General features: G+C 43.0%; 2 protein-coding genes across 2 annotated transcripts; one reads left to right on the top strand and one right to left on the bottom strand.

The window, feature by feature from the left end:
- Window positions 1–9: 9 nt before the first annotated feature.
- Window positions 10–1,085, bottom strand: znf830 (zinc finger protein 830). The gene has a single exon (XM_087811444.1). It carries the CDS (start codon window positions 1,051–1,053, stop codon window positions 88–90), a length of 966 nt encoding a protein of 321 aa, XP_087667570.1. The 5' UTR covers window positions 1,054–1,085; the 3' UTR covers window positions 10–87.
- Window positions 1,086–4,681: 3,596 nt separating this feature from the next.
- LOC148064256 (ankyrin repeat domain-containing protein 13C-like) lies at window positions 4,682–15,435 on the top strand. The gene is made up of 13 exons (XM_087811519.1): window positions 4,682–5,369; window positions 5,429–5,470; window positions 5,800–5,904; window positions 7,154–7,239; window positions 7,470–7,515; window positions 7,568–7,634; window positions 7,702–7,846; window positions 7,899–8,030; window positions 8,611–8,772; window positions 8,824–8,903; window positions 10,351–10,449; window positions 10,999–11,099; window positions 14,910–15,435. The coding sequence occupies exons 1-13, from the start codon at window positions 5,048–5,050 to the stop codon at window positions 15,038–15,040; spliced, it is 1,518 nt and encodes a 505-aa protein (XP_087667645.1). The 5' UTR covers window positions 4,682–5,047; the 3' UTR covers window positions 15,041–15,435.
- The last annotated feature ends 443 nt before the right edge of the window (window positions 15,436–15,878 follow it).

Raw genomic sequence — 15,878 nt, forward strand, 5'->3', positions numbered from 1 at the left:
GAGTCTGTTTATTTTTACAGTTTGAGACACAATCAGAGGAACAACAAATACGAACAGTTCAAGGTCACTGGGGTCCATCAGAGAAGATCATGCTAACACTCCTTTTGCTCTCCAGTCTCTTGATAACAGGCCAAGAAGCTCCTCCTCATCCTCCTCCTCCTCCTCCTCCTCCTCCTCGACCGCATCCGTCTCCATCACCTCCTCGTTCTTGGGCAGGTTCTTGTTCTTCACAAGATCTCGTTTGTCCCTCAGGAGCTCCACCCTCTTGTAGCACTCGATCTGCTCGTCGATCTCGTCGATCTGACGCTCGATCCGACCCTCCTCGTCGTCCTCGGCCACGATGGCCTCAGACTTGGTGTTGACCTGTCGGATCTCCTTCTGGAACTCTTCCCACTCCTTGTCCATGTGGTCCTTCGGTGTGTCCACGTTACGGACTTTAGCGTCTCTCACCGGGTCGTCGAAGAAGCCCTCGGGAAGCACCTCCGGCGTCTTCTTGTCAGACGCTTTGTTTGGTTCCTCAGGCTTCGTGATGGATCCAGAGTGAGTCACGGCAGGAGCTGCAGGAGCTTCAGAGATGCTGCTGTCAAAGAAGTCTGCGGGGAGTCCTGCAGGTTCTTCTTCTGCTGCTCCACCTGCAACCTTCTCACCATCATCTTCTTCTTCTTCTTCTTCATAGACTCCAGCCAGCAGACGCAGACCTGCAGACTTGTGAGGAGGTCCAGGGTCCAGAGGTCTCTTGAACACGTCTGCCTGAGCTTTGGTCTCCTCGTCTGACGCTTTTCTCTTCAAGGCTTGACTGGGTTCCTTCTTCCCGTCCTTCAGCTCCAGCACCTTCTCCTTGTGTTGTTTCCCGAGGACGTGCGCGGGCCACAGCAGCTCCGACTTCACCTGCGCGTTGCACAGGACGCACGACAGGTGACCCAGACTGTTGTACTTGGCGAACGGAGACTCGACTCGCTTCTTGTCCGAACTTTGCTTCTGCTTCTCTCGCATCAGGCGCCGCAGCTCCTCCTGGTTGACGCTCTTCTTGGCAGGTCTCTTGGTCGGAGCCATGTTTTCAAAACAACGAAGAAGGTTCTCTTTCCGCCTCCAGCTCTTCTTCTCTTCTCGCTCGAACACCTGGACGCGCACAGCGCCCCCTGCGGCTTGCGACGGTAAACACACTTCACCTCACAGGCCTGCAGATGAAAATGTTTCTTAATATCATTTAAAGACAGTTTTAAACAAATATAAACACATCAAACTCTTTATATTAAATATCATTTAAAGACAGTTTTAAACAAATATAAACACATCAAACTCTTTATATTTAATATCATTTAAAGACAGTTTTAAACAAATATAAACACATCAAACTCTTTATATTTAATATCATTTAAAGACAGTTTTAAACAAATATAAACACATCACACTCTTTATATTAAATATCATTTAAAGACAGTTTTAAACAAATATAAACACATCAAACTCTTTATATTAAATATCATTTAAAGACAGTTTTAAACAAATATAAACACATCAAACTCTTTATATTAAATATCATTTAAAGACAGTTTTAAACAAATATAAACACATCAAACTCTTTATATTAAATATCATTTAAAGACAGTTTTCAACAAATATAAACACATCAAACTCTTTATATTAAATATCATTTAAAGACAGTTTTCAACAAATATAAACACATCAAACTCTTTATATTAAATATCATTTAAAGACAGTTTTAAACAAATATAAACACATCAAACTCTTTATATTTAATATCATTTAAAGACAGTTTTAAACAAATATAAACACATCAAACTCTTTATATTTAATATCATTTAAAGACAGTTTTAAACAAATATAAACACATCAAACTCTTTATATTTAATATCATTTAAAGACAGTTTTAAACAAATATAAACACATCAAACTCTTTATATTTAATATCATTTAAAGACAGTTTTAAACAAATATAAACACATCAAACTCTTTATATTAAATATCATTTAAAGACAGTTTTAAACAAATATAAACACATCAAACTCTTTATATTTAATATCATTTAAAGACAGTTTTAAACAAATATAAACACATCAAACTCTTTATATTTAATATCATTTAAAGACAGTTTTAAACAAATATAAACACATCAAACTCTTTATATTAAATATCATTTAAAGACAGTTTTAAACAAATATAAACACATCAAACTCTTTATATTTAATATCATTTAAAGACAGTTTTAAACAAATATAAACACATCAAACTCTTTATATTAAATATCATTTAAAGACAGTTTTAAACAAATATAAACACATCAAACTCTTTATATTAAATATCATTTAAAGACAGTTTTAAACAAATATAAACACATCAAACTCTTTATATTAAATATCATTTAAAGACAGTTTTAAACAAATATAAACACATCAAACTCTTTATATTAAATATCATTTAAAGACAGTTTTAAACAAATATAAACACATCAAACTCTTTATATTTAATATCATTTAAAGACAGTTTTAAACAAATATAAACACATCAAACTCTTTATATTTAATATCATTTAAAGACAGTTTTAAACAAATATAAACACATCAAACTCTTTATATTTAATATCATTTAAAGACAGTTTTAAACAAATATAAACACATCAAACTCTTTATATTAAATATCATTTAAAGACAGTTTTAAACAAATATAAACACATCAAACTCTTTATATTTAATATCATTTAAAGACAGTTTTAAACAAATATAAACACATCAAACTCTTTATATTTAATATCATTTAAAGACAGTTTTAAACAAATATAAACACATCAAACTCTTTATATTTAATATCATTTAAAGACAGTTTTAAACAAATATAAACACATCAAACTCTTTATATTAAATATCATTTAAAGACAGTTTTAAACAAATATAAACACATCAAACTCTTTATATTAAATTTCATTTAAAGACAGTTTTAAACAAATATAAACACATCAAACTCTTTATATTTAATATCATTTAAAGACGGTTTTAAACAAATATAAACACATCAAACTCTTTATATTAAATATAATTTAAAGACAGTTTTAAACAAATATAAACACATCAAACTCTTTATATTAAATATCATTTAAAGACAGTTTTAAACAAATATAAACACATCAAACTCTTTATATTTAATATCATTTAAAGACAGTTTTAAACAAATATAAACACATCAAACTCTTTATATTAAATATCATTTAAAGACAGTTTTAAACAAATATAAACACATCAAACTCTTTATATTAAATATCATTTAAAGACAGTTTTAAACAAATATAAACACATCAAACTCTTTATATTAAATATCATTTAAAGACAGTTTTAAACAAATATAAACACATCAAACTCTTTATATTAAATATCATTTAAAGACAGTTTTAAACAAATATAAACACATCAAACTCTTTATATTAAATATCATTTAAAGACAGTTTTAAACAAATATAAACACATCAAACTCTTTATATTAAATATCATTTAAAGACAGTTTTAAACAAATATAAACACATCAAACTCTTTATATTTAATATCATTTAAAGACAGTTTTAAACAAATATAAACACATCAAACTCTTTATATTTAATATCATTTAAAGACAGTTTTAAACAAATATAAACACATCAAACTCTTTATATTAAATATCATTTAAAGACAGTTTTAAACAAATATAAACACATCAAACTCTTTATATTAAATATCATTTAAAGACAGTTTTAAACAAATATAAACACATCAAACTCTTTATATTAAATATCATTTAAAGACAGTTTTAAACAAATATAAACACATCAAACTCTTTATATTTAATATCATTTAAAGACAGTTTTAAACAAATATAAACACATCAAACTCTTTATATTTAATATCATTTAAAGACAGTTTTAAACAAATATAAACACATCAAACTCTTTATATTAAATATCATTTAAAGACAGTTTTAAACAAATATAAACACATCAAACTCTTTATATTAAATATCATTTAAAGACAGTTTTAAACAAATATAAACACATCAAACTCTTTATATTAAATATCATTTAAAGACAGTTTTAAACAAATATAAACACATCAAACTCTTTATATTAAATATCATTTAAAGACAGTTTTCAACAAATATAAACACATCAAACTCTTTATATTAAATATCATTTAAAGACAGTTTTAAACAAATATAAACACATCAAACTCTTTATATTAAATATCATTTAAAGACAGTTTTAAACAAATATAAACACATCAAACTCTTTATATTAAATATCATTTAAAGACAGTTTTAAACAAATATAAACACATCAAACTCTTTATATTAAATATCATTTAAAGACAGTTTTAAACAAATATAAACACATCAAACTCTCTATTCTTATTAAATATGTTTTATTTGAAATCAATAACTTGATACATTTATTTCCAAACCATATCAAACTTGTTTACCATAATCTCTCTAAACTCTTGTATTTACAATCATTTGTTGAACGTTTAGTCAAAACTTAAATTCAATATTTTAATCATGAAATAAACTTTTATCAGATATATATCATATATTATATTTATCTATTTTATTTGAAAATAAATGCATTCCGATGTTTGACGTCATGACAACGCACGAGCTGCTGCGGCTCTCGTGTAATCTCGCGAGACTCTCCTGAAGCTAGTTAGCATGCTAGCTCTGAGCTGCACTCTGTGATTCTGCTGCAACAGAAGCGTCTGCGCGGGAAACATCCGAGAAACAAGCGCGGGAACAACGATGTAGTTCAGGATCAATTCGACTGTTCGATCGATCCTGACCAGCGATGCTTTGACCGCATTGATGTAGCATTATTTTTGTGTTCAACACCGCGCCCACCATTATCCTCCGAGCGTCACTCACGGTGACGAGATTTGTCTTCATAGTGACGAGATTTGTCCTCATAGTGACGAGATTTGTCCTCCTAGTGACGAGATTTGTCCTCCTAGTGACGAGATTTGTCCTGATGTGGACCAGTGTCCAGCAGTAGCATCACAACAGCTCGTGTCTCGTCATGACAGGTGAGAAGATCCGCGCCATGCGCAAGGACAACAACAACAAAGCCCGCAGACACGATGACGTCAAACACGAAGATGACGTCATGGACACCAACGAGGATGACGTGAAGTCCAACCAGAAGCAGCAGCAGGAGGTCAAAGCGTCAAACCTCAACAACCTCAACGGGAACTCGACCTTCACCGACGACAACAAGAACCCGATCATCCTCACCTGGGAACACCTGCAGTTCCCGGTGCACGAGTGCGTGTTCAGGGGTGACGTCAGAAGGTTGTCCTCGCTCATCAGGACGCACAACATCTCCCAGAAGGATGTTCACGGTGAGTCTCCTGAAGCACAACAACAACAACAACAACAATAACACACACCTGTGCTGCAGGTAACACACCTCTACACCTGGCCGTGATGCTGGGACACAAAGGTGAGTCTGAGGGATTCATGCAAAACAATCGCATGAGTTTATTTGTTGAATTAGACACGTTTTAAAATAGGAAAATATCATAAAAGTTCATCATATTTATGCTAAAGTAGTAGAAAATAATATTGTGTTGAATAATGTTTTCTTGTTAAAGTCATTAAAGTGTAAAATGATGTTTAATTCACTCGATATAACATCGTTATAGACTTTATAGCAGAAGAAGAATCTCATCTATGAAGTGTTCACATCCTAACACTGACGCTCCTGACGGGTCAGAAGTGAACTTGACCTTCTCTGACCTTCGCTCAACACTCACTGACCTTCTTCTCCAGAATGTGCTCTTCTACTTCTGGCCCACAATGCACCTGTGAAGCTGAAGAACGCTCAGGGATGGAGTCCTCTGGCGGAAGCCATCAGCTTCGGAGACCGACAGATGAGTGAGTGTTTGTTGTTGTTGTTGTTGTTGTTTATTCTCTCAAGAACCCGTTTAGTTCAATCATTTAAAAGTTAATAACAAAGAATCTTCTTTCGCTTCACTTGTTGTTCGTTCAATAATCTTTTCTTCAAATATTTGAACTGAAATATTTTTTAAAAAGCTGTCATTTGGTGGAAAATATTAAAAAAAAACATTTGTAAAGATAAAGAGATTATATTGGAGGTCAAAGGTCATTGTGATGTCAGAGAATATCTGGACGAGAGGTTGTTGGATCAAAGTCTAATCTGCTGGACCAGCTGACACACTATGAACCCATGATGTTCTTGATGTTCTTGATGTTCATGATGTTCATGATGTTCATGATGTTCATGATGTTTATGATGTTCTTGATGTTTATGATGTTTATGATGTTTATGATGTTCATGATGTTCATGATGTTTATGATGTTCTTGATGTTCATGATGTTCATGATCTTCATGATGTTCATGATGTTCTTGATGTTCTTGATGTTCATGATGTTCATGATGTTTATGATGTTCTTGATGTTTATGATGTTTATGATGTTTATGATGTTCTTGATGTTTATGATGTTTATGATGTTTATGATGTTCTTGATGTTTATGATGTTCATGATCTTCATGATGTTCATGATGTTCTTGATGTTCTTGATGTTCATGATGTTCATGATGTTTATGATGTTCTTGATGTTCATGATGTTCTTGATGTTCTTGATGTTCATGATGTTTATGATGTTCATGATGTTCATGATGTTCATGATGTTCATGATGTTCATGATGTTCTTGATGTTCATGATGTTCTTGATGTTCTTGATGTTCTTGATGTTCATGATGTTCTTGATGTTCATGATGTTTATGATGTTTATGATGTTCTTGATGTTCTTGATGTTCATGATGTTTATGATGTTCATGATGTTTATGATGTTCTTGATGTTTATGATGTTCATGATGTTCATGATGTTCATGATGATTATGATGTTTATGATGTTTATGATGTTTATCATGTTTATGATGTTCATGATGTTTATGATGTTCATGATGTTTATGATGTTTATGATGTTTATCATGTTTATGATGTTTATGATGTTCATGATGTTCATGATGTTTATGATGTTTATCATGTTCATGATGTTCATGATGTTCATGATGTTCATGATGTTCATGATGTTCTTGATGTTGATGATGTTTATGATGTTCATGATGTTCATGATGTTCTTGATGTTCTTCTCACAGTCACAGCGATCCTGAGGAAGTTGAAGCAACAGTCCAGAGAGAGTGTGGAGGACAAGAGGCCTAAACTGCTGAAGGCTCTGAGGGAGGTGAGGAGGATCAAACTCAAAGGTCACCAGAGGTCAATCCTTGACTGAGCTCTGATCTAAATGTATATATTTTATAAATGTCTTCCATCTTAACGACAGTCAATGATTTCAAGTCTCATGGATTCATAAGAAAACATCTCCGTTTTCAATCCCTGACGACTCGTCACGATGTTGTCCACATGATTCCTGGACTGAGATGTTTCCAGCTCTGACTCTCGTCTCTTCTCCAGCTGGGAGACTTCTACCTGGAGCTTCACTGGGACTTCCAGAGCTGGGGTAAGAAGCATGTTGAGATGCCTTCAACCATGACCACATGTTTGTCTCTCAGTGCCGCTCCTGTCTCGGATGCTTCCGTCCGACGCCTGCAAGATCTACAAGCAAGGCGTGAACATCAGGTACGACATCAGGTGCGACACGTGCTCCGTGAGAAGCTGTTGCTGAACCAGAACCTTCTGGCCTCAGGCTGGACACGACGCTCATCGACTTCTCCGACATGAAGTGTCAGCGCGGAGACCTCAGCTTCGTCTTCCTCGGAGACGCCGTCCCCTCGCGGTCCTTCGTGGTCCTGGACAACGAGGCCAAGGTCTACCAGAGGATCCACCACGAGGTGAGGTCGCCGCGCGACCCCGGCGCAGGCACACTGACCTTTGACCCCGCAGGAGTCAGAGGTGGAGACGGAGGAGGAAGTGGACATCCTGATGAGCAGCGACGTCTACTCCGCCACCTTGTCCACCAAGTCCATCTCCTTCTCACGCAGTCAGACGGGCTGGTTGTTCCGCGAGGACAAGACGGTGAGACTCGTCAATCATTCATGATGTGTCAATCAAACTCGGTTGACTCTTGATCCCATTGTTTTGAAGACCATCTACCCCACCTTTACCATCTGTCGTAAAAACATGTTTTTGATTCAAGTTGACGTCGAATCAAGGATTGACATGTCCATCGACATGCATGGTTGCCACGGTAACGACGCCAAACATTTCTCACCTGTTTTTAAAGAAACAAAGAAACAGTTTTTCACAAACGTCCTGAAGAAAATTCTTCAGAAAATGATAACGAACAAAAACTTAGTTTTAAATGTTTAGTTAAATAACAAAAATAATATTAAAAAGGTTTATTTTTTTAGAGTTATTTCACATCTAAAGTCACATGACGTTAATAAATGACAAACATACAGTTAAACACATTTTATAAGAACATTTAAAAACACATTTTTTCGAAATAAAGTAAAACATCTCGGGTTTTGAACCAACAACCTTTCGCTCACCATTGATGATGAACTAACAAAGTAAACTTGATGATGACTTTTATTTTGAAGGATCTGACATGAAGTGATGAACACGTCATGAGAACGTCTGGTGTTGTGTTCAGGAGCGCGTGGGAAACTTCGAGGCCGACTTCTACGCGGTGAACGGGCTGATGCTGGAGTCCAGGAAGCGCCGCGAGCACCTGAGCGAGGAGGACATCCTGAGGAACAAAGCCATCATGGAGAGTCTGAGTAAAGGAGGCAGCATCAGCGAACACAACCTGGAGGTGAGTCTGCAGACGACTGTAGGAGAAGAACCTTCATGACCTTCTCTTCAGCCGGCGAGGAGACCATCGCTGTGCGCCCCCCCGCCCAGCACCACCTCCTGGGACGACTACATCAGCGCCGAGCCCGGGAGGTAAGTTTGCACCGACGTGTCTCACCTGCGGCACCGACGTGTCTCGCCTGCGGCACCGACGTGTCTCGCCTGCGGCACCGACGTGTCTCGCCTGCGGCACCGACGTGTCTCGCCTGCGGCACCGACGTGTCTCGCCTGCGGCACCGACGTGTCTCGCCTGCGGCACCGACGTGTCTCGCCTGCGGCACCGACGTGTCTCGCCTGCGGCACCGACGTGTCTCGCCTGCGGCACCGACGTGTCTCGCCTGCGGCACCGACGTGTCTCGCCTGCGGCACCGACGTGTCTCGCCTGCGGCACCGACGTGTCTCGCCTGCGGCACCGACGTGTCTCGCCTGCGGCACCGACGTGTCTCGCCTGCGGCACCGACGTGTCTCGCCTGCGGCACCGACGTGTGTCTCGCCTGCGGCACCGACGTGTCTCGCCTGCGGCACCGACGTGTCTCGCCTGCGGCACCGACGTGTCTCGCCTCCGGCACCGACGTGTGTCTCGCCTGCGGCACCGACGTGTCTCGCCTGCGGCACCGACGTGTCTCGCCTGCGGCACCGACGTGTCTCGCCTGCGGCACCGACGTGTCTCGCCTGCGGCACCGACGTGTCTCGCCTGCGGCACCGACGTGTCTCGCCTGCGGCACCGACGTGTCTCGCCTGCGGCACCGACGTGTCTCGCCTGCGGCACCGACGTGTCTCGCCTGCGGCACGGACGTGTCTCGCCTGCGGCACGGACGTGTCTCGCCTGCGGCACCGACGTGTCTCGCCTGCGGCACCGACGTGTCTCGCGTGCGGCACCGACGTGTCTCGCGTGCGGCACCGACGTGTCTCGCGTGCGGCACCGACGTGTCTCGCGTGCGGCACCGACGTGTCTCGCGTGCGGCACCGACGTGTCTCGCCTGCGGCACGGACGTGTCTCGCCTGCGGCACGGACGTGTCTCGCCTGCGGCACCGACGTGTCTCGCGTGCGGCACCGACGTGTCTCGCCTGCGGCACCGACGTGTCTCGCCTGCGGCACCGACGTGTCTCGCCTGCGGCACCGACGTGTCTCGCCTGCGGCACCGACGTGTCTCGCCTGCGGCACCGACGTGTCTCGCCTGCGGCACCGACGTGTCTCGCCTGCGGCACCGACGTGTCTCGCCTGCGGCACCGACGTGTCTCGCCTGCGGCACCGACGTGTCTCGCCTGCGGCACCGACGTGTCTCGCCTCCGGCACCGACGTGTGTCTCGCCTGCGGCACCGACGTGTCTCGCCTGCGGCACCGACGTGTCTCGCCTGCGGCACCGACGTGTCTCGCCTGCGGCACCGACGTGTCTCGCGTGCGGCACCGACGTGTCTCGCGTGCGGCACCGACGTGTCTCGCCTGCGGCACCGACGTGTCTCACCAGCGGCACCGACGTGTCTCACCTGTTGTGCACCGACGTGTCTCACCCGCGGCACCGATGTGTCTCACCTGCAGGCCTCCTCATCTGGGCCGAGACCTGCTGTGCAAGGAGAGCAAGAAGAACTTCAAGGCCACGGTCGCCATGAGCCAAGACTTCCCTCTCGGCGTCGAGTCGTAAGAACACGTTCTGATCTGAGGAGGCAGGAGGAGAATTGAACCAACAACCTTTACTGTGGAACGAGTGAAATGATGAGAAACAAATTAAACTTCATCAGGAACATCAGAAACAAACATCAAGAACATCACAAACAAACATCAAGAACATCACAAACAAACATCAAGAACATCATGAACAAACATCAGGAACATCACAAACAAACATCATGAACATCACAAACAAACATCAAGAACATCAGGAACATCACAAAGAAACATCAAGAACATCATAATCATCACAAACAAACATTACGAACATCATGAACATCAAACGAACATCATAAGCATCATAAGCATCATAAATGTCACAAACAAACATCATAATCATCACAAACAAACACCACAAACAAATATCACAAACAAACATCACGAACATCATAAGCATCATAAATGTCTCTTCTGCTACAAACTTGATCATCAAATGTGTTGTTGTTGCTGCTTCACCACTAGAGGTCACTAAAGTCACTAAAGTCACTAAAGTGACTAAAGCCCGTCATGTGACCCCAGGTTACTGAACGTGCTGGAGGTCGTCGCTCCCTTCAAACACTTCAACAAGCTGCGCGAGTTTGTCCAGATGAAGCTTCCGCCGGGATTTCCTGTCAAACTTGGTGAGCAACGACCACTTCCTGTTTATGAACTTCCTGTCAATCAAGTTGTGACGTGAACTTCCTGTCAATCAAGTCATGACGTGAACTTCCTGTCGATCAAGTCGCGACATGAACTTCCTGTCGATCAAGTCGCGACGTGAACTTCCTGTCGATCAAGTCGCGACGTGAACTTCCTGTCGATCAAGTCGCGACGTGAACTTCCTGTCGATCAAGTCGCGACGCGAACTTCCTGTCGATCAAGTCGCGACGTGAACTTCCTGTCGATCAAGTCGCGACGTGAACTTCCTGTCGATCAAGTCGCGACGTGAACTTCCTGTCGATCAAGTCGTGACGTGACGTGAACTTCCTGTCGATCAAGTCGTGACGTGAACTTCCTGTCGATCAAGTCGTGACGTGAACTTCCTGTCGATCAAGTCGCGACGTGAACCTTCCTGTCGATCAAGTCGTGACGTGACGTGAACTTCCTGTCGATCAAGTCGTGACGTGACGTGAACTTCCTGTCGATCAAGTCGTGACGTGAACTTCCTGTCGATCAAGTCGTGACGTGAACTTCCTGTCGATCAAGTCGTGACGTGAACTTCCTGTCGATCAAGTCGTGACGTGAACTTCCTGTCGATCAAGTCGCGACGTGAACTTCCTGTCGATCAAGTCGCGACGTGACGTGAACTTCCTGTCGATCAAGTCGTGACGTGACGTGAACTTCCTGTCGATCAAGTCGTGACGTGAACTTCCTGTCGATCAAGTCGTGACGTGAACTTCCTGTCGATCAAGTCGCGACGTGAACTTCCTGTTGATCAAGTCGTGACGTGACGTGAACTTCCTGTCGATCAAGTCGTGACGTGACGTGAACTTCCTGTCGATCAAGTCGTGACGTGAACTTCCTGTCGATCAAGTCGTGACGTGAACTTCCTGTCGATCAAGTCGTGACGTGAACTTCCTGTCGATCAAGTCGTGACGTGAACTTCCTGTCGATCAAGTCGTGACGTGAACTTCCTGACGATCAAGTCGCGACGTGAACTTCCTGTCAATCAAGTTGACGTGACGTGAACTTCCTGTCAATCAAGTTGACGTGACGTGAACTTCCTGTCGATCAAGTCGTGACGTGAACTTCCTGTCGATCAAGTCGCGACGTGAACTTCCTGTCGATCAAGTCGCGACGTGAACTTCCTGTCGATCAAGTCGTGACGTGACGTGAACTTCCTGTCGATCAAGTCGCGACGTGAACTTCCTGTCAATCAAGTTGAAGTGACGTGAACTTCCTGTCGATCAAGTCGTGACGTGAACTTCCTGTCGATCAAGTCGCGACATGAACTTCCTGTCGATCAAGTCGCGACGTGAACTTCCTGTCGATCAAGTCGTGACGTGAACTTCCTGTCGATCAAGTCGCGACGTGAGCTTCCTGTCGATCAAGTTGACGTGACGTGAACTTCCTGTCGATCAAGTCGTGACGTGAACTTCCTGTCGATCAAGTTGACGTGACGTGAACTTCCTGTCGATCAAGTCGTGACGTGAACTTCCTGTCGATCAAGTCGTGACGTGAACTTCCTGTCGATCAAGTCGTGACGTGAACTTCCTGTCGATCAAGTCGTGACGTGAACTTCCTGTCGATCAAGTCGCGACGTGAACTTCCTGTTGATCAAGTCGTGACGTGACGTGAACTTCCTGTCGATCAAGTCGTGACGTGACGTGAACTTCCTGTCGATCAAGTCGTGACGTGACGTGAACTTCCTGTCGATCAAGTCGTGACGTGAACTTCCTGTCGATCAAGTCGTGACGTGAACTTCCTGTCGATCAAGTCGTGACGTGAACTTCCTGTCGATCAAGTCGTGACGTGAACTTCCTGACGATCAAGTCGCGACGTGAACTTCCTGTCAATCAAGTTGACGTGACGTGAACTTCCTGTCAATCAAGTTGACGTGACGTGAACTTCCTGTCGATCAAGTCGTGACGTGAACTTCCTGTCGATCAAGTCGCGACGTGAACTTCCTGTCGATCAAGTCGTGACGTGACGTGAACTTCCTGTCGATCAAGTCGCGACGTGAACTTCCTGTCAATCAAGTTGAAATGACGTGAACTTCCTGTCGATCAAGTCGTGACGTGACGTGAACTTCCTGTCGATCAAGTCGTGACGTGAACTTCCTGTCGATCAAGTCGTGACGTGAACTTCCTGTCGATCAAGTCGTGACGTGAACTTCCTGTCGATCAAGTCGTGACGTGAACTTCCTGTCGATCAAGTCGTGACGTGAACTTCCTGACGATCAAGTCGCGACGTGAACTTCCTGTCAATCAAGTTGACGTGACGTGAACTTCCTGTCAATCAAGTTGACGTGACGTGAACTTCCTGTCGATCAAGTCGTGACGTGAACTTCCTGTCGATCAAGTCGCGACGTGAACTTCCTGTCGATCAAGTCGCGACGTGAACTTCCTGTCGATCAAGTCGTGACGTGACGTGAACTTCCTGTCGATCAAGTCGCGACGTGAACTTCCTGTCAATCAAGTTGAAGTGACGTGAACTTCCTGTCGATCAAGTCGTGACGTGAACTTCCTGTCGATCAAGTCGCGACATGAACTTCCTGTCGATCAAGTCGCGACGTGAACTTCCTGTCGATCAAGTCGTGACGTGAACTTCCTGTCGATCAAGTCGCGACGTGAGCTTCCTGTCGATCAAGTTGACGTGACGTGAACTTCCTGTCGATCAAGTCGTGACGTGAACTTCCTGTCGATCAAGTTGACGTGACGTGAACTTCCTGTCGATCAAGTCGTGACGTGATTCCTGTCGATCAAGTCGTGACGTGAACTTCCTGTCGATCAAGTCGTGACGTGAACTTCCTGTCGATCAAGTCGTGACGTGAACTTCCTGTCGATCAAGTCGCGACGTGAACTTCCTGTTGATCAAGTCGTGACGTGACGTGAACTTCCTGTCGATCAAGTCGTGACGTGACGTGAACTTCCTGTCGATCAAGTCGTGACGTGACGTGAACTTCCTGTCGATCAAGTCGTGACGTGAACTTCCTGTCGATCAAGTCGTGACGTGAACTTCCTGTCGATCAAGTCGTGACGTGAACTTCCTGTCGATCAAGTCGTGACGTGAACTTCCTGACGATCAAGTCGCGACGTGAACTTCCTGTCAATCAAGTTGACGTGACGTGAACTTCCTGTCAATCAAGTTGACGTGACGTGAACTTCCTGTCGATCAAGTCGTGACGTGAACTTCCTGTCGATCAAGTCGCGACGTGAACTTCCTGTCGATCAAGTCGTGACGTGACGTGAACTTCCTGTCGATCAAGTCGCGACGTGAACTTCCTGTCAATCAAGTTGAAATGACGTGAACTTCCTGTCGATCAAGTCGTGACGTGAACTTCCTGTCGATCAAGTCGCGACATGAACTTCCTGTCGATCAAGTCGCGACGTGAACTTCCTGTCGATCAAGTCGTGACGTGAACTTCCTGTCGATCAAGTCGCGACGTGAACTTCCTGTCGATCAAGTTGACGTGACGTGAACTTCCTGTCGATCAAGTCGTGACGTGAACTTCCTGTCGATCAAGTTGACGTGACGTGAACTTCCTGTCGATCAAGTCGTGACGTGAACTTCCTGTCGATCAAGTCGTGACGTGAACTTCCTGTCGATCAAGTCGTGACGTGAACTTCCTGTCGATCAAGTCGCAACGTGAACTTCCTGTCGATCAAGTCATGACGTGAACTTCCTGTCAGACAAGTTGTGACGTTAACTTCCTGTCAATCAAGTCATGTCGTGAACTTCCTGTCGATCGTGTTGAACTTCCTGTCAATCAAGTTGAACTTCCTCCACAGACATCCCCGTCTTCCCAACCATCGCCGCCACCGTCACCTTCCAGGAGTTCCGCTACGATGACTTCCCACAATCCATCTTCTCCATCCCGGACGAGTACAAGGAGGACCCGAGCCGCTTCCCTGACCTCTGACCTGACCTCTGACCTGTGGTTCCATGTTTTACTCTCTTCGTGCAAATACGTTTGTTTGTTTAACGGGAAGTTTTATTGTGTTTGTCTCACCTGAGCAGGTAACCCTGAGTATAAGATGTAAATACTTCATGTTGATATTTAAAGTGTGTAGCAATACAACGAATGTTTCCAGGGGAAGGTTTTGAACTACAGACCTCAAGCCTTGCTCCGCGGCTCAGGTTCATGTATGTGTGTTGAACACGCGTGTGTCGAGCATGCAGCACCGTCAGTCACACGCGTCGACACGTGTCCGTCTTCAAACCTGTGGACGAGAAGCTGTGAAGTGTTTTTACTGATCGTTGAACCGTAACCATGACGACGTCACTTCCCTTTAATAAAGCACCAGCATCACCTGAGAGTCGAGTCTTTGTCGAACGTTTAAGATCTTCAAGCTTCAGTTAAATCTTTATTTAATTAGACCAAACAAATTCCTCACCTTTAAACATATCCTGTTTGTTTTGTGAGTTTTTTTTTAAGTAAATAAATTAAAACCCCAGAGTTATCTTTATAATCTCAGGTTCTACGAATTGGTGCCCCGCCCTCTAACCGCTTCGCTATTGGTTTATCCTCGAGGTCTCTGAGAAAGCTTAATGAACTCGCCACCCAGCTGGTTCAGTCCACGTCCTATAGAGGCGGGAAACACCCGCCGCACTTCCTCCAACTAAAAAACTCAGCTAGAAAGGCGGCTGCTGGGCAAGAGAGGGCTTCGCACCAATTCATTGAACCTGAGATTATGAAGATAACTCAGGGGTTCTACTTCATATTGGTGCTCCGCCCTCTAACCGCTTCGCTTTTGATT

The sequence above is a fragment of the Callionymus lyra genome, chromosome 16 (assembly GCF_982586985.1).
Source record: "Callionymus lyra chromosome 16, fCalLyr1.hap1.1, whole genome shotgun sequence".
Classification (NCBI taxonomy): domain Eukaryota; kingdom Metazoa; phylum Chordata; class Actinopteri; order Syngnathiformes; family Callionymidae; genus Callionymus; species Callionymus lyra.

Excerpts from the sequence above, each read along its gene's own strand:
- LOC148064256 (XM_087811519.1), top strand. The coding sequence starts at position 5,048 with ATGACAGGTGAGAAGATCCGCGCCATGCGCAAGGACAACAACAACAAA. Across the intron at positions 5,905-7,153 it reads CTTCGGAGACCGACAGATGA|TCACAGCGATCCTGAGGAAG; the intron begins GTGAGTGTTTGT and ends TTCTTCTCACAG. Across the intron at positions 7,240-7,469 it reads TGCTGAAGGCTCTGAGGGAG|CTGGGAGACTTCTACCTGGA; the intron begins GTGAGGAGGATC and ends TCTCTTCTCCAG.
- znf830 (XM_087811444.1), bottom strand. The coding sequence starts at position 1,053 with ATGGCTCCGACCAAGAGACCTGCCAAGAAGAGCGTCAACCAGGAGGAG.